Source organism: Triturus cristatus, chromosome 4_1 (assembly GCF_964204655.1).
Source record: "Triturus cristatus chromosome 4_1, aTriCri1.1, whole genome shotgun sequence".
NCBI lineage: Eukaryota > Metazoa > Chordata > Amphibia > Caudata > Salamandridae > Triturus > Triturus cristatus.
In genome coordinates, this window is record NC_140585.1 from 285,083,282 (window position 1) to 285,101,600 (window position 18,319).

General features: G+C 46.8%; 1 protein-coding gene across 1 annotated transcript in view; it reads right to left on the reverse strand.

Moving 5' to 3' along the window:
* The window catches only part of LOC146854285 (protein mono-ADP-ribosyltransferase PARP12-like), a 307,738-nt gene that overhangs the window by 153,079 nt on the left and 136,340 nt on the right, over positions 1 to 18,319 (reverse strand). Inside the window, exons 5-6 of the mRNA XM_085652066.1 lie at positions 17,958 to 18,084; positions 11,103 to 11,271 (exon numbers count right to left, since the gene is read on the reverse strand). Of these exons, the coding sequence (XP_085508192.1) occupies positions 11,103 to 11,271; positions 17,958 to 18,084 (296 nt within the window). The remainder of the gene's footprint in view (positions 1 to 11,102; positions 11,272 to 17,957; positions 18,085 to 18,319) is intronic.

Sequence of the window (18,319 nt, forward strand, 5' to 3'; positions counted from 1 at the left end):
AGACATTGTTTGGAAGAATGAAGATTGAGAGTCGGCCAACATCAATGTCACTGAACATAGCACATGCTACACTGCTACTACTATGGAGTCGGGTGTGTGCAATACATCCAGGACACAGATGCCAGCTTGCTGGCACTCCTACGAAAAGCCAGATACACCTGATTGTCAAGTCTACATGACATGCCCTGTAATGAGCTGAGAGTGACACACATCCACATAGCTGCATTGGAAGGATGTCATCTCATCCAGACAGCTGTCTGCAAGGCACATGCACAGGTCACATGGAATGTCAAATGTACATATCAAACACATTGCGATGAAGGGGTACACGTGACAACAGAAAAACACAGCCATTGAGACGACGCAGACATGTATGCCTGGGAAAATATGATGTCCAATGCACACAGACCCTACAGCCGTGGGAATCCACATGTGGCATGGTGTGCGTAGATGTGTGCCATGGCCATCTCCACACAGACCCATGTTGGATGCACCAACAGCAGATGCAGTTGACGGAACACTGACAGCAAGCTCATGGGAACACATGACACACACCTGATATAGTCACAAAGGGGCACGCTGATTGTGACATGTCAGTTGGTAGAGTTTCCCTGTCCCTGGCATCAGGAGACAGGTGCGGGTGTTGATGACTGTGCCATCCCACTGCTGCTGTGCATGACACAGTTGGACTACAGACACACATGTGGCAAGTGTCAAGGTGATGTGTGCCACATAGTGCCCCATCACACATGACTTGTGTCCACAGGTCATCACACATCAATTGTGCAACTAGATGAGATGACCTGTTCAATATCACTGGCTGCCACACCTAGGGCCTGCACATGAAAGTATGCAATGACAAATACTTGATGGACATCCTTGTGCGACTCGTAGCCCTCCATTCCTGGCATGTGTACGCCTGTATTACCATCTAGTGCCGTAGGGGTACGTGTGAAACACACCGTACAACTAGTGTGTACCTGTACATGTGAAACGCACCGTACAACTAGTGCCGTAGGGGTATGTGTGAAACGCACCATACAACTAGTGCATACCTGTACGTGTGAAACGCACTGTACAACTAGTGCGTACCTGTACGTGTGAAACGCACCGTACAACTAGAGCCGTTGGGGTAAGTGTGAAACGTACCATACAACTAGTGCGTACCTGTACGTGTGAAACGCACTGTACAACTAGTGCGTACCTGTACGTGTGAAACGCACCATACAACTAGTGCCGTAGGGGTACATGTGAAACGCACCGTACAACTAGTGCGTACCTGTACGTGTGAAACGCACTGTACAAATAGTGCGTACCTGTATGTGTGAAACGCACCGTACAACTAGTGCCATAGGGGTATGTGTGAAACGCACTGTACAACTAGTGCGTACCTGTATGTGTGAAACGCACCGTACAGCTAGTGCGTACCTGTACGTGTGAAACGTGCTGTACAACTAGTGAGTACCTGTACGTGTGAAACGCACCGTACAACTAGTGCCGTACGGGTACGTGTGAAACGCACCGTACAACTAGTGCGTACCTGTATGTGTGAAACGCACCGTACAACTAGTGCCGTAGGGGTATGTGTGAGTCGCATCATACAACTAGTGCCGTAGGGGTACGTGTGAAACGCACCGTACAACTAGTGTGTACCTGTACGTTTGAAACGCACTGTACAACTATTGCGTACCTGTACGTGTGAAATGCACCGTACAACTAGTGCCGTAGGGGTACGTGTGAAACACACCGTACAACTAGTGCAAACCTGTATGTGTGAAACGCACCGTACAACTAGTGCCGTAGGGGGACCTGTGAAACACACCGTACAACTAGTGCGTACCTGTACGTGTGAAACGCACTGTACAACTAGTGCGTACCTGTACGTGTGAAACGCACCGTACAACTAGAGCCGTAGGGGTAAGTGTGAAACGTACCGTACAACTAGTGCGTACCTGTACGTGTGAAATGCACCGTACAACTAGTGCCATAGGGGTACGTGTGAAATGCACCGTACAACTAGTGCATACCTGTACGTGTGAAACGCACTGTACAACTAGTGCATACCTGTACGTGTGAAACGCACCGTACAACTAGTGCCGTAGGGGTACGTGTGAAACTCACTGTACAACTAGTGCCGTAGGGGTACGTGTGAAACGCACCCTACAACTAGTGCCGTAGGGGTACATGTGAAACGCACCGTACACCCGCAAACATTGCGTGTGTACGCTTCGTTTCACCATTGGACTTGTGCCGTAGGGGTACGTGTGAAACGCACCGTACACCCGCAATCATTGCGTGTGTACGCTTCCTTTCACCATTGGACTTGTGCCGTAGGGGTACGTGTGAAACGCACCGTACACCCGCAATCATTGCATGTGTAATCTTCGTTTCACCATTGGACTTGTGCCGTAGGGGTACATGCGAAACGCACCGTACACCCGCAATCATTGCGTGTGTACGCTTCGTTTCACCATTGGACTTGTGCTGTAGGGGTACGTGTGAAACGCACCGTACCTGTGTGTGGATTTCAAAATTACATAGGGGACACATAAGGGACAAGTATTAGGCCCTAAATGCATGCTGGTTGTCATGGATGCAGAGTTTTCAGTTGAAATTTGTCGATCAGGTGTCCTGGAACAGTCAGTTGGCCACAAAATACAATGTTGCAAAGTGAGTGTTGACTTGACATGATGCTCAAAATTTGAACGATGCGAATGTGTGTCATTGGTGTATGTTTAAAGGGAGTAAACGTACGATGCTAATGAGTCTGACCAATCACTATGTACTCCTCTAAATGAATGCCCCTCTGCAAGACAGATATAAGGCAGCCAGAACCAATGAGAGGGCACTTGCCTGCACAACTTTCGAGTCGACCACACTGCTGCTGTCTCTGCTTCCTCTGGACCATGTCACCTACTGTGGTGAGGGCCCAGCCATTCACCATGGAGGAGAATGAGGCCTTGCTGGACTGCCTCCTCCCACAGTACACCAAGCTGTATGGGAGACCAGGGGAGCAGGTGAGTGCTGATTCCACTACCTTTGCCTATGCACCAGTTGTGTGACTGTCAATATTGTGTCCAGGTGTGACAGACATGCAATGATGTTTAGAGTGGGTCCCAGGGGGGGGACGGACATGCTGATGTTTCTCATGCATAGCATGATGCAGTTCCTGTGTGCACTCCTCACTTGCATTGTGCTTACTGTGACTTTCACTGCATAGTGCATGACACATTCAGCCTGGCAAATCCTTGGTGGCTTTTTTTCCTATTGTCCTGAGGTGATTCAGTGGTCCCCCCGGTGTGACAGGTGACTGTACCCACATATATGTATGAGTTGAGTGGACCTGTGGTGAGAGTGTCCAAATGATGTGTACGACCTCATGTACATTGATGTGTGTGAATGTTCCTTGACATGTGGGTGAGTGTCTATGTGAAGTGTTGCACCACAGCTGCATGGAGGAGGCAACAGATCTACCCAGCTGATGTGACAAGTAAGCTGTGCTGTGTGTCTGACTTGCAGAGCTAGCACGACACCTGTGACACCCCACTGGCAAGTGGCACATAGGCAGAGTGAGGGTTGTATCCGCTGTTGTCAATGACAGGCGAGTGATCTGTGCCTGGGTGTGTCTGTCTAGTCTGCTGAGGGTGCGTCAGTGGAGTGGAACATGTGACTGCTTGGCACGTGCTGGCCATCAGCCTGCTGTTGCATGTGCTGCACAGTATGTGCCATGATCAGTGAGTGTGTCGCACCCTTCATGCCACCTGTTGAATTTCAATGCCATGTAGTGCATTGGGGCTTGCACACAGGCCAATTTCTTGTTGTGTATGATGCAATTCCTGTCTGCATCCTATGCCCTGTTCAACATTTCAAAGATGTTCAAATGTGTGTCTCTGGGACATGGAGCAGGTGTATTGATGTTGTGTCACTTTGTCATCCTGACAGGTAACTGCCTACGAGAAGGGTGAGATCTGGCGGAACATCGTCAGGGCCGTGACAACTGCGGGGGAGCGTAGTCGGCAGCTGCCACAGGTCCGCAAAAGGTGGCAGGACATCCGGTGCTGGACCCGGCAGATCGCCCGGGTCCAGCTGGGGCTCGACACTCCTCGCCCCCATGGCGGCCACTGATGCCTGACCCCCCACATGACCCGTGTCCTGGCGGTGGTCTTCCCTGACCTCGATAGGCAGTTACAGGAGAGACTGCAGCAAGGAGGGGGTAGGTACATGGCTGTATGTTGTGTTATGTGTCTCCAGCTTTTGGAAGTGCTCTGTAGCCTGGATACACTCCCAGAGTTTATATGTGCAGTGCATTTTCTGTTCCCCAATGTCACCTGCTGCTCTTTTTCATCACTTCCCCTCCTTGACATGTGTCCCCTGGTCTGTGTGGAATCACATTTGCACATGGTCATCTAGGGTGCCAGTAAACCTAAGTGCACATTGCTTTCTGCATCATGTGGGAGGGTGGTCTGTGACTTGTGTTGGTACCTTGCCTGTGCCATGACCTGTTCACTATGTTGGGAGTCCATAGTTGTTGCCAATGATGATGAATCTCAACATAGGAGTGTGATGTTTCAACTGAACACCCTTGCATCATGCATGACCAATGTTGTGGCCTCAGACATGATGTGCATGAGTGGGAGATATGCATAGTGCCATGACGGTTGATCATGGTACAGTCAGCTCATTCCAGGAACACAGAGCAGTGTGCCCGCTACAGTCCCCTGAGACACCCTGGTCTCCTAATCTTGTGTGTCATCCAACACTGTGCACATTCTCTGTGGGTTCAGCATAGGTCTGCCTCTGTGGCATGGTTCCCTGGCCTAGTTTGTATTTTTCAAATATGTGCTACATGTGTCCACTGGACTGGGATACACCATTTTGCTTGTGCATACTCACACTAGGCAGTGCCTGTGTGGCTATTCACAACAATCTGTTGATGGTTGTTTGTCACAAATATGTGTTGCCAGCCCCACGAGGTGATGTTGTGTAAATGTAGCAATTTTTGCTGCACAGTTTTTGTAACCCTGAAAAAGAGGTGTCACTTCTTGATCTGTATCAATCACATTGACTCAGGTATGGGTGGTTGTGCGGGAGATGCCTACATGGGCAACCCTGATTTTTCCTTGCCAGGTCTGACCTGTGTGTGAGAATTGGCTGTACAAAGAATCACCGTGCAGTGCCCCTGTGATGCTGGCCAGTGCTTAATGTTCGTGCTTTGCAGCCTGTGTCAGTTTTTTAAAAACATGATTCCTGCTCATACATTTTTGGCACCTGTGTGTGGTTCAGATGCAACGCAGTTTGGACTTTGTGTGCTGACATCTGTGTGTACATTCTGGCTTGCCATGAGGGTGTCTCCACAGTACAGCTATGCTTTTTTACAACCCAATTGCAGGCCCATTAGCTTATGCATTGTCCAGGGTGTGGACATGTGTGCCACTCCAGATGACAGGCAGTAGGTCATATGTGTAGCCAACTGTGTAATCAGGTGACGGATGGCCATGTGACAACTGACATAATTCAAGTTGTTACTCAAATAAATTGTACCTTGTCACTCACAGCACTTGTCAACAGTTCTTCATGTTTTAAATGTGGTAATTTGATGATTTGTGTTAAGAACAATGATGTGCCTGCATGAAAGCTGTCTCCCAAGGAAGTGCACACCAAACGACATTTCCACTTTCATGGAACACGCTGGCATCTTTTCAAAGAAGCCAATTAAATGGTGTTGCTGATTCTCCATATACATGTTCCACAGTGGTCTAGCTGTTACTCATGATGCATTGCCTGATATGCACTGTGACCAATTGTTTTTGTGCTCATGTGTCAGATGTATACAGGTGACTGATGCATTTCGGTTTCTTCTCCTTGCCCACAGCATCATCCTCCGCAACAGAGGGAGACACCTGCACGGACCTGGAGGAGGGACCCAGCAACAGTGCCACCAGTGCTGTGGAGTCAGAAGGAGCCAGTGGCACGGAGGGCGAGGGGAGTCAGTCAGAGGACCTATCTGGAGGCGATACCAGCTACGACGCCGATGGGTCCGACGCTGACCTCCTCGAGGAGGCGGAGGCTGCAACACCACCTGGCAGCAGCCCCACATCTGTCCCCGCCTCCTCCGTTACCATCTCCGCCCTCCCAGTTGCTCCCGTCCCTTCTGTCCTTGCAGAGGCACACCATGTCTCCTTCGGCCCAGGCACCGCACCCCCTGTCACCCCTGCTGCCCTCAGTGAAGAGTCTGTGGACATCCTGCGGCATTAGCAGGTTGGGCAGGCATCGGTGCTGAATTGCCTCCATGGACACACTAAACTGCTCACACAGATGGTGTCGTTCATGGAGGGCATGTCAGCAACGATGTCTGACCAACGCAGGATTCTGCGGTCCATGGACTCTTCCCTGACGGCAGCTGTTACTCTCCTACAGCGCTCCGTCCCCCCCACCCCGGACCCATCCACACTTCCCTCTCCCATGCCTGCCCAACGCACACCCAGACAGTCACGGGCACGCACCCCACCAGACACAGCCAGCACACCCCCAAGTAAGGCAAAGCGCACACCTCCTGGCACACACACTCAGGGGGATGTAGGCACACCCACAGGGTCTGGGGACAGACGACATACACGCAGCCACAGTCGCAGTCCGCAGTCCTCACAACCCTGTCCCTCCAAAACCACTCCCCTTGGCTCCCCTGCCAAACGCTCACCCAAGCAACTCTTTATGGGTGAGCTGGCCCTCGCCCCCACTGAGACACCACCCCACAAGCGGGCGAGGAAGTCCCCGGGCACGGGAGTTGAGTCCCCCACCATGTCCACCCCCTCCCCCAAGAGTGCTGCACCCCATCCCTCGCCCACCACACCCTCCGTTGACCCTGGGGAATCCTCAGGTGCAGGGGTTAGGATGGACTTCCTAGCAGCAGTGTGCAGCGCCGAGCTCGCCTCCACCTTCGGCGCTGCCCCACCCCCTGTGGTGGAGATGTCCACCCCTGCACCCACCACACCTAGCCTTCCCCCTCCTGTCCCTGCGGTGCCTGGCCCTGCCACAGATGATGCCCCCCCCCGGGTCAACAAACCTTGAGGTTCCTTTGTGCAGGCAAGCTAGGGGTAGACGGGGTCCCCTACGTCCACCCTTGGACTTGAAATATGGACTGGCAATTGGCCTTTGTAAATATTCTAATTTTTCAAATTTTTGGTTTGTGCTGAATAAAGCCTTTTGTTTTACTTTCAACACTATTGCATTTTAGGTACTTGATGTTGGTGATGACGCTCCTGGAGTTGGTGTTCTGGTAATGTGTTAGGGTTCTGAGAAATGTTTTTGTATGATGGTCATGAGGTGGACCATGGTATCTGTGTGCCCTCACAATGTGTCTGCAAAGAATCATTGGTAGTGTCTGTTCATTTTGTTTTGAGACATTGTTCCAAGGAGTGTTCCTTCCTCTGTGGCACCTGACATCTTCCCTGCAAAACAGTTGCACTATTGTTGTGCTGACCTGTGTTAACATTTCCTTTGTTGGTGACGGATCCCTTCAACAATGGCCATGCCTGCTCACCGATGTCTCCTGCTGAATCGTCTGTGCCATCCTTGCTAGTCACTGTACTTGTGTTTTGAGTATGTAGGAATGCCTTCAGGGACAAATTCCCCCTTTTCAGCACTATGCATGTGTGTAATCACGGCCTACCACACAAAGGGTACTTGTTATGCAGGGTATTTGGGTACCTGGCTCACAATTGTGGGCATTGTATCTAGGGGAATTCCACCCTATTCCTTCCATGAGAGACAACATCTTTGTGGCTGGACCAGCACCTGGACATTCCTATCACTCCTGGGATGTGTGTGACAGTGTGTGTTCCCTATGGCTATCTTAGTTTTGTAGGCAGTTACATGACTATACAGTCTTGTGGCATGATATCAATGTGTGTATTGTGCTGCATCCGCCATGGGTGGGTATGCATGTGTTATATGTCCTCACACCCACGTGTGGTGTGTCATGCAGTGTGTGAAACACATCCATCCTCCTGGGAGTGGGACACTCCTGTCAGTGATGTGTTGTTATAGCACTATAATCATAGTCCAAAGTTAGGGATGCGTCCATACCACCATGTAGGTGTGGTCATCTGATAATGATGTACACAACCCCCATATCTCTGTCCACTGCTGGGAGTCCTCTGCACCCACCCCTCATATTGCAGGCCACTGCTGGTAGTCATATGCACCCACCCCCATATATCTGTCCACTGCTGGGAGTCCTCTGCACCCACCCCTCATATTGCAGGCACTGCTGGTAGTCATATGCACCCACCCCCATATCTCTGTCCACTGCTGGGAGTCCTCTGCACCCACCCCTCATATTGCAGGCCACTGCTGGTAGTAATATGCACCCACCCCCATGTCTGTCTCTGTCCACTGCTGGGAGTCCTCTGCACCCACCCCCATATATCTGTCCACTGCTGGGAGTCCTCTGCACCCACCCCCATGTCTCTGTCCACTGCTGGGAGTCCTTTGCACCCACCCCCATGTCTCTGTCCACTGCTGGGAGTCCTTTGCACCCACCCCTCATATTGCAGGCCACTGCTGGTAGTCATATGCACCCACTCCCATATTTCTCTGTCCACTGCTGGGAGTCCTCTGCACCCACCCGCATGTCTCTGTCCACTGCTGGGAGTCCTCTGCACCCACCCCCATATCTCTGTCCACTGCTGGGAGTCCTCTGCACCCATCCCTATATGTGTGGTCACTGCTGGTATTGATCTGCAGCCACCCCCATATGGCTGGCCACTGCTGGGAATCCTCTGCACCCACCCACCCACCCCCTTGGTGCAGTACACTGCTGGCCTGGACCTACACACACACCAATATGAAGGTAACATGCAGGGCCAGTCCGTAAGCCCACATTCCTGGCGTGTTTACGCCTCGTAGCACAAATGTACTGGTGCCGTAACGGGGTACATGTGCAACGCACCGTACCCACGCATTCATTGCGTGTGTACAGTCCGTATCGCTGTTCTACTGGTGCCGTAGGAGTACATGTGCAACGCACCGTACCCACACATTCATTGCGTGTGTACGGTCCGTATCGCTGTTCTACTGGTGCCGTAGGAGTACGTGTGCAACGCACTGTACCCACGCATTCACTGCGTGTGTACGGTCCGTATCGCTGTTCTACTGGTGCCGTAGGAGTACGTGTGCAACGCACCGTACCCACGCATTCATTGCGTGTGTACGGTCCGTATCGCTGTTCTACTGGTGCCCTAGGAGTACGTGTGCAACGCACCGTACACGTCCACTTCCGTTGTTGCGGTACGCAGGAGTTGCTGGACACGCTCCCCCAAGTGACCAGACCCTGGTGGTAATGTATGGGCTCCATATTATAGGTTTGGCTTTGGGTATGGGGTATGTTTCCTGCCCCTCACCCCCACCCTGGCCCCTGGGTGTTGTTCCCACCTTCTGCGGCGTGTGCGTCGGGTCTGGTGCACCAGGTCGTAGGCCAAGAGGACCGGGATGACACGTACGATGGGGTTCATGGCATGAACGTCGCGTACCGGGGCTCCGTTGCGTAGCGCTTCGCGTAGGACTCTGCTTTTCCGGCTGTGTTTGGCTCCCGTAAGAAAAGAGCCGTACAAAGTGCTGTAGGGGCGAATCGTACTTGCTGGGCCAGAAACCGCTGCTTAAATACGTCCGGACGTCGCGTACAAGCTGTTCCGGATCAGAATCGTTTTTTTTTTTACCCGTATGGTCTTTTGTACGATTCGTACAGAAAAAGGCTTTCTGTACGAATCGTACTTCCTAGGTTGTTAGAAAAGTTTACAGGGTACGAGTCGTACAGAGAAAACGCTCCGTACAACCATTCGTACAGCCTTTTTCCAGGATTGGAATCGGCCCCTATATGTATTACTTATAATTTTAAACATATTTTTAACTGTGTTGATTTTAAATATATGTATCATTTACTTTATTTTACATAAATTTTTAATATTAAAAAAACGATATTTTTAACAACGATATTTGTGACAACGATATTTTTTTCCCAATATTTTTGTACTTACCATAATGTAGATAGGACTTTGATATTCTTGACATCGATATTTTGGCTCCGATATTTTTGATGTCGATATTTTTGACGTCGATATTCTGTCAGTGATTCCAGATGAACAAATCAGTGTGCTTTGTAGCATCTAATTGTAAGACATCACAGCAGGTCCAAAGCTTAATAAGTTGCATATCATAGGTCCGGAATAATTCGGGCATAGAGGAATTCCATGAGGAAATCCCGGGTGGCTGAAATTGTCATTACCAGACAGATTAAGTTCATGGAATACCTGCCATTACAAGCTAATCCCCTTGAAATGGGGGATTACTGTCCAGACCCGGTTTTAATGTGCAGAATTCTACCTGACATTCCCAATTCTGTCTGGTTTAATTCTATGTGGATTAATGCACGTAGTTACCACCTGCTTTAAATAGATGGTAAACCAAACTTTTGATCAACAAAACTAGATGTTATTATTAAAGCTGTGACTTTTTGGTCTCAATAGGAGAGAATGTGAGTGTGTGTATCATTTATAAAAAAAATGACATTGAAGGGCAGTGAATATTAACAAGAACACGGTGCTTATTCAAGATAGACATTTTTCAAGTAGTCCGGCTCTGAGTGAGTCTCGGCACAGAGAAAGTCCGGGTATGAAGAGCCGCTCTGACTAAATTTCTTGTGCACCCCGGGTTTATCCGGACACACACATTTCTGATGAGGCATTTTCAGACAAAACAGTACCCGCATCAAATATTTAAGATCTAGTTTTTAGCTCAGTAAGACTTTAAGTTCCCTTACACTGATTGTTTATACTAATTTCACGGTTTTGAGAGGCCCTTTAGACAGAGGACATGCACTCAATAAAGGTGTATAAATACAATGATGAACTCATGTTTTGGATATGATGTTCTGTAAAAGGGTAGGTAGCACCCATAGTTTCCCCAATAGTCACCACTTGATTAGTAAAACCAAATGTATTCACATTCCATATCACTTTGGTGACGTGGCACCACTGGTTGGGACCCCTTCTCAGAGTAACTGGGGATGAGAGGGTGATCCCCATATTTACAGCAGGTAAACTCACATGCTTGCCATATTCGATCCATTGCCCGTGTTCGTTCTTCCAGTACCAGATCCACTCGGTGGTGAGGATGTAATCCGATGGTTTGGCCACAGAGGAGGCTGTGGAGAGCCGCCGAACTGGCTTCAGTGAGGATGTCAAGCTCTGAAAATCGATGTTCTGATGTTCCGAACTATTGCAGAAGGAACAGAATAAAAACACCCATCAGGCAAGAGATTGCAAAGTACAGAGAGGTAACTACATCTTTGTGAGAGGTTACAGCCTCCTTTGGGTAGGGTTAGCTGATCATCTGCAGGTTAACCCAGATATACGTAAGATCAGAGTGTATTTCTGAGCATTGAGTGTTTGGTTCCTGTATTAGCACCTCTTTGGCAGGCCCGGGTGTAGATGTTGGGCTTCTTCATAACACCCGTAGGCATCTGGCTTGTGAAACCTTTTCAACATCTGGACTTCAACTGCTGCTTTTGACACTGTCCACTGGCAGACTCTACTTTTGAGATTAGAGGAGCTCAGTATATGATGAAGTACCTTAAACTGGAGTACCTCTGCGCTCATTTTAAGTTCTGACACACCTCTACCGATCCTGATCAGTTCCTTCAACGTAGCCAGCTAAATTACACTGATGGCATACAAGTCCTACATCTGGAAAAGACGAATGACCTATGCCCTCAGATATCAACACCTTTCTCCATCGACACAGAATGAACAAAACCCTATGACACATCAGCCCTCTAGACTCAACAAGCGTTGATCACTGTCTCCATGTCCATAAGGCACGGATGTTGAACAACCATCTTACACGTGACTTTGTCAAAACGCAGTTACTAACCTGTGAAGAAATTTCCAAATTTATAACCAACTGGTACTAGGAACTTGAGACCCCAATATCGGTGTCAAACAAAATAAGAAACTATATATACACAAGTATGAGAGGCAACACAAAACTAAATACACTGTATTAATACAGTATGAAAACTGAGTGCTGAGTCCACACAAAGATTGAAAGATTCAAATGTTCTTTGTTCCAAGATGTGGTACAACCATATTCGCAGCCAACGCGTTTCGCCCAAACATGGGCTTCTTCAAGGCTGTTAAAAATCATACAAAGATATTGGTTGTAACATTAATATGTACATAAAAAAGCTTCACAAACACGAGTAGTATAAAAAAGGAGAAAAAGAAAATTTAAGGAAAAACTAAAGAAAGTAAGGGAAGAGCAAGAGACGGCAAAATGCAGAGAAATCAGTAAAAAGTTGGAAAGACCAGTGAAGAAGAGACCAAGAAAAAACTAAAATAGTGCAATATAGGCAAAAGTCTGAAATAACCAAATAACCTGATGATAAGTGAAGAGAGAGAACAAATGAAAAAAAAGAGGAATGACCCCTAAGGAAACCCCAAGTGAGTGTCCAAACATGGACGCAAGACTACATAAAAAAAGCCAAATGTGTTGACGAAAGGAGTTTAAAAATAACCAGATTGCACCAAGTCCACAGAGTTTGAGCTAAGCTAAAAGAGTATTAAGGAATTAAAGGTGGAAGATCTAGGCTAAAATCAGTCGCTTACCAAGGTTTATAGAACGTAGATGCACAGCAAGATATTCACAAATATAACGAAGGTAACTTAACCCAGTATTGAGTCTGTAATCAAGAGTAAGTAATATTCCAAGGTGAGGAAACACCGACCAGAGTTCGCCATGGCGTGAAAACACAGTAATGTCGACTCACCTTGCTAAATAAGTAGCCAGTGAGCAATGGATTTACATCTGGTGTAGTGCGTCAAAAATAATTCCCAAGAAGCTCTGGCTAATCAAATCTTTTAGAAGAATAGAATCACAATACGATGTGAATGAATGATAGAATATGTGTGGGTAACTGGCCGCAGGTACAGATCACAGCACACATAATATTTAAGAAAAAAGGCACACACAAATGCCCTGCCCGTAAACCCGCCAACCTAGTAGACCGCGTCCACGTATTCTCAAATCGCACAAACAAACTTTAGTACTACGTAAACTATAATGAAAAGAGACAGTGTTAAAGTTCAAGGAATCCTGCAAGTTTAACGAGTGTATCAACCTCAATAGTTGGATACATCAATAAGAGGTGCTGGCCCGTACATTACTGACGCTTCTATTGTTCCCGTTTATGAACACTATACGCTAATCACAGGCAAGAAGGAATATATACCCTTATATAGCTAATTCCCAAGTATTTTAGGGTATGGCAAAAATGCCACAGAGTGTCACAGACCTAGAAGAAGATCTACAAAAAATACGTAGCCACAAAAATATGACGGTACTTCTCACGATACAGGATCCCATAGCCCGACAAAGTCGTGCCCCCCACCATACACTTACTTCGATTATCCCATATCGTAGAGTCCAATGGAGGTCCGTAGCGCCGTGATTCTCGTCGTGTTGGAACGGTTACCTGGATGATGGCAACGCCCATGAATTTATACCTTCGTTATATTTGTGAATATCTTGCTGTGCATCTACGTTCTATAAACCTTGGTAAGCGACTGATTTTAGCCTAGATCTTCCACCTTTAATTCCTTAATACTCTTTTAGCTTAGCTCAAACTCTGTGGACATGGTGCAATCTGGTTATTTTTAAACTCCTTTCGTCAACACATTTGGCTTTTTTTATGTAGTCTCGCCTCCATGTTTGGACACTCACTTGGGGTTTCCTTAGGGGTCATTCCTCTTTTTTTTCATTTGTTCTCTCTCTTCACTTATCATCAGGTTATTTGGTTATTTCAGACTTTTGCCTATATTGCACTATTTTAGTTTTTTCTTGGTCTCTTCTTCACTGGTCTTTCCAACTTTTTACTGATTTCTCTGCGTTTTGCCGTCTCTTGCTCTTCCCTTACTTTCTTTAGTTTTTCCTTAAACTTTCTTTTTCTCCTTTTTTATACTACTCGTGTTTGTGAAGCTTTTTTATGTACATATTAATGTTTCAACCAATATCTTTGTATGATTTTTAACAGCCTTGAAGAAGCCCATGTTTGGGCGAAACGCGTTGGCTGCGAATATGTTGTACCACATCTTGGAATAAAGAACATTTGAATCTTTCAATCTTTGTGGGGACTCAGCACTCAGTTTTCATACTGTATTAATACAGTGTATTTAGTTTTGTGTTGCCTCTCATACTTGTGTATATATGCTTTATTTATGGTCGTTTAAGCAGCTGGCCATTTGAGGTGGGCAATACTCTCACTACTGCTAAGTGACAGGTCCAGGCTGTGCACTCATGTATAACCTTGCTGCTTTATCTCATAAGTGTAAAAAATAAGAAACTAGCAACTTTCCTATATGCCTCAAGAGAATCAAGTCACAAGAAGCACCCTCTAAATTATGCGTAAACCCAGACGTATCTTCTTGCACCAAAGAGAGATAGCTACTCTCTGTCATGCCACAAGTAGGTATTGGAAGTGGCTGTATCTAGGGGCTCTACTTCTTCTACTTTTTAAATTGCAAAGTAACCAAAACACTGCAGCAAGACAACTTCTACATTTTCTCCCATCGGGGATGCATCCGAATGCTTCACTGTCTACCGAAAGCTTCACACTCTCTTCGTTCAGAGAGCCATCTAAGCAATCCTCTGAACGTTCCATGGGCGAGGCCAACACTTCCACTTCTCTATTCAAGGGCTTATTCATTGGGCAAGAGCATGGCTTCTGGATCCTAGAGCATTTATTAAGAGCACTGTAATAAATGTGATTATTGGTTGAAGGGGGTGAGAACCGATTCCTAATATTATCACAGTCCTGGTCAGGGTGAACCACAAAAGTCACTAAACAAATCTGTGCTTAACCACCTGATACTAAGGCAGACAAGCGGTCAGGCTTAACTTAGAGGCAATGTGTAAAGTAGTTATGCAGGAGTCAAAAAGTTATAAAGTGAGAACACAACAAAAGAAGAATCCCAAGCCAAGGTAGTAAAAATGGAGGGTATTTTAATACATATGATACCAAAACAACAAACAATTAATCAGTAGAACCACAGTTATGAGCTTTTAACATTTAAGGTAAAAAATGTTTCAAAAGCCATGAAGTGCGAACTGGGGGTATCTGGTTGCATGGGACTGGGACAAAGGTGCAAGTTTTAGCTGACTACAATGGAGTGTGGGCTGGCTACAGGGCCAGGGTAGGTCCACTGGAAGTCTTACCTTCTGACTTTTATGCAAGGACAGTGTGGCACGATTCTGCGGGTCTCTGCATCGTTCTGCCTTGCACTGCTATGGATGTGGACAGTCTTTCAGTCAGGAGCTGCACAGCACTGTGGGGTTCTGAGTCAATCACAGTCGGATCTGGTGAAGCCTTCAGCGAGGAGTTGCATGTTGCAGCTCTGTGAGACTCTGCATCGATCCGCATTGCTTATGCGTTGGATCAGGTGAAGCCAATGGATCAAGTGATGTCCTCAGTGGTGAGCTGCATGGCACGAATTTGCGGGGTTCTGTGATGCTCGGTGTTTTCTCTGATGAAACCTTCCGATCGAAGCTGCACAGCTTTGCAGGGCACTGCATCAGATCCAGTGGAACCTTCAGTTAAGCATGGAGAAGTACACACTGACTTTAGCCTTATGGACAGCACTTGGACGTCAGGACTCACTCCCTCAGAAGCCAGCAGAGGGGACCAGGTCAAGTCCAATTGGTTCTGGTCAACTGGAAAGCAAGCAAGGCCTCAGGAAGCTTATTGTATCCCTGTAACTAAAATAGGAGGCCAGCCAATTGACAGCTGAAGACAATTCTGGGTGTTGGATTCAAAGCAAGCAGGTCCAATCTTCTGTCTTTAGACCTTCTTCTGAATATTCTCAAGTTCGGGAGTGTTTCAGGTTCTAGGGATGCCACTCTTATATACGGTGCCAGCCTGTGGGTGGGGGACACTCCTCTGTTGGACTCTAAAACTAGCTCTGGTCATGACATCCATTCCCCCTGGGTTAGGCTCCAGCTTGGTTAGTGAAACAAAGGGCTAGCAGGCACAGGAGCAATCCTCCTAGGATAGACTAGCATTTATCTATGGGGGGCCAGCCTTGCCACAGTAAAAAATGGCTTTGGGTTATTTTCACTGCCAGGACATGAAAAACATGAAACATACATTTCTTGCTTTTTAAATTCCATGCACCCTGCCCTATGAGCTGTTAGGGCCTACCATAGAGGTGGGTTATAAGTATTAAAAAGTACTGTTTAGGTCTGGCAAAAAGTTTATTTTGCCAGGCCAAAATGGGAGTTTAAAACTGCACACACAGTGCTACTCTAGTGAGTGATAAAATGAGTGCTGCAGCACACATGTAGCCTTTAATTTATAGGCTCTAGGCACACATTGTACCATATACTAGGGACTTATAAGTAAATTCATTGTGCCAATTGGGTGTATGCTGATTTTACATGTTTAAAAGGGAGAGCACATGCACGTTATTACTATGCAGCAGAAGTAAAGTGTGCAGAGTCCTAAAGTCAACAAAAAAAGGGTTCAGCACAAATAAGACAGTGAAGGCAAAAATATGGGGAAATAACACACAACAGATGGTAATTTCCAACAAGCACTAACCCCGAGGGTATGAGAATCAAGCCAGATGACCCCTTCAAGAGGCATGGTTATTAGGATCTGACCAAAACACCCATCTACACCAAGTTTTTTTTAACCCACTGTGCTGTGTGTGATCTATTCCCATGATTAAGAGGTGCTGAGATTTAGTGAGAATTCTGTTGCTCTGAAGGTTTGCTTTTTAGAGAAACTATAAAAGTTTAGGTTTTGAATCCCCAAAATGAAAGGGGCAACCAAACTGACATTAGCACTCTATTACTCCCCTCAGCAGCCTTCTGTTTGCTGCCTATTTTCTGCTGTTCGCTGAGGAAGAGGCAAGGAGTGTAAACTACATAAAGAAGGGTCCTAGAGCCATGCTTAGTTTGTGTTTATGTCATTGCCTTTATGACTCCTCAGACAAGGGGCAGTAGGACAGCGCTGCCAGCAATAACAATTTTCAAGCCAGAGACAGAAGCAGACGAGAGCATGATCTGGTCAGAGCCACTAAGTATGCACTTATAGGCAGACAATGGGAACCAGGTGGCTAGCAAAGTTTTACCATCTCCAGGATTGGCATGTGACTTTGGAATAACTGAGATGCAAGAAAGGGATGAGTATGACTATGCCCCTCATGATGTTTGTCCTTAAGAGATCATTTTTCATATTTGAGAGTGCCAATCAATTTTACAAAAAGCTAGTAGGATGAGCTAATGCACCTATTGACTGGGACCCAGAGAATATATTTTCATGCTTCTACCATCCAACAGCTCTGGAAGAGATCTTGGTTGTTCATTTGAAAAATAATTAGGAGCAATCCCTTCAAGAGATGATGCATCATTCATTGGCACAAACCTATGACATTTGTTAACCTTTCACTCTGTCTGTGCACTAAAGAATGTACATGAAGCAGCCTAATTAGGAAATCACATATCTGCAAACGATTCACTGTGTATGATTTACCTAGATGAAGCATCCCATCCACGGGCTCATTCATCTGACAACCATTCATCCTGCTTTTGTACCATGGCTAGATGAAAGCTTCTACTCATGCGTCTGAGAACCATCAGCCCTCCCGTTTAAACACGAATTTAGATGAAACACTTCCTCTGAAAATCCCCATCTCAAGAACCGAGTATTCGTGTAGCTTCCACACATCACCAACAATACAAGATTACTGACCGTCAGAGCTCCTTCCATCACAATATGCTCAGGCTTCAATGTGCAACTCACAAAGTGGATATGTCATACTAAAGAAGTATGCAAATTGAACATTTTGAAAAATGAATCTTGAACCAAAACTAGAAATCCAGGTAGCATTAAAGAAAATCTCTACCTGGTGTTGTTTGGGTCGCAGTAGGCTTTCTCAATCTCCTCCATTGATGGAAGATCTTTCCATTCCCCTGTTCCCTCCAATACCTGCCAGCGATAGGGCAGATAGTAGTGCACCTGGGCGCATTTATCTGAGTGAATGAGAAGAAGGAAGCAGTTAGGGACATTGAGAAAGAAGAGTGGTGGTGTGCAGTCCTTTGGACGCAACCACTATGGTGGGTGAAGAGGAGTGGTTTAGCTGTGCAGTCAGCATTGACAAGAAGCAAACATTACAATTCCTCAGAGTTCCTTCACTTCAAGTACACAATGCCTACTGGCAGTACGATTAGTCAAATCTGAAAAAGGCTAATGATCAAATAGATATCA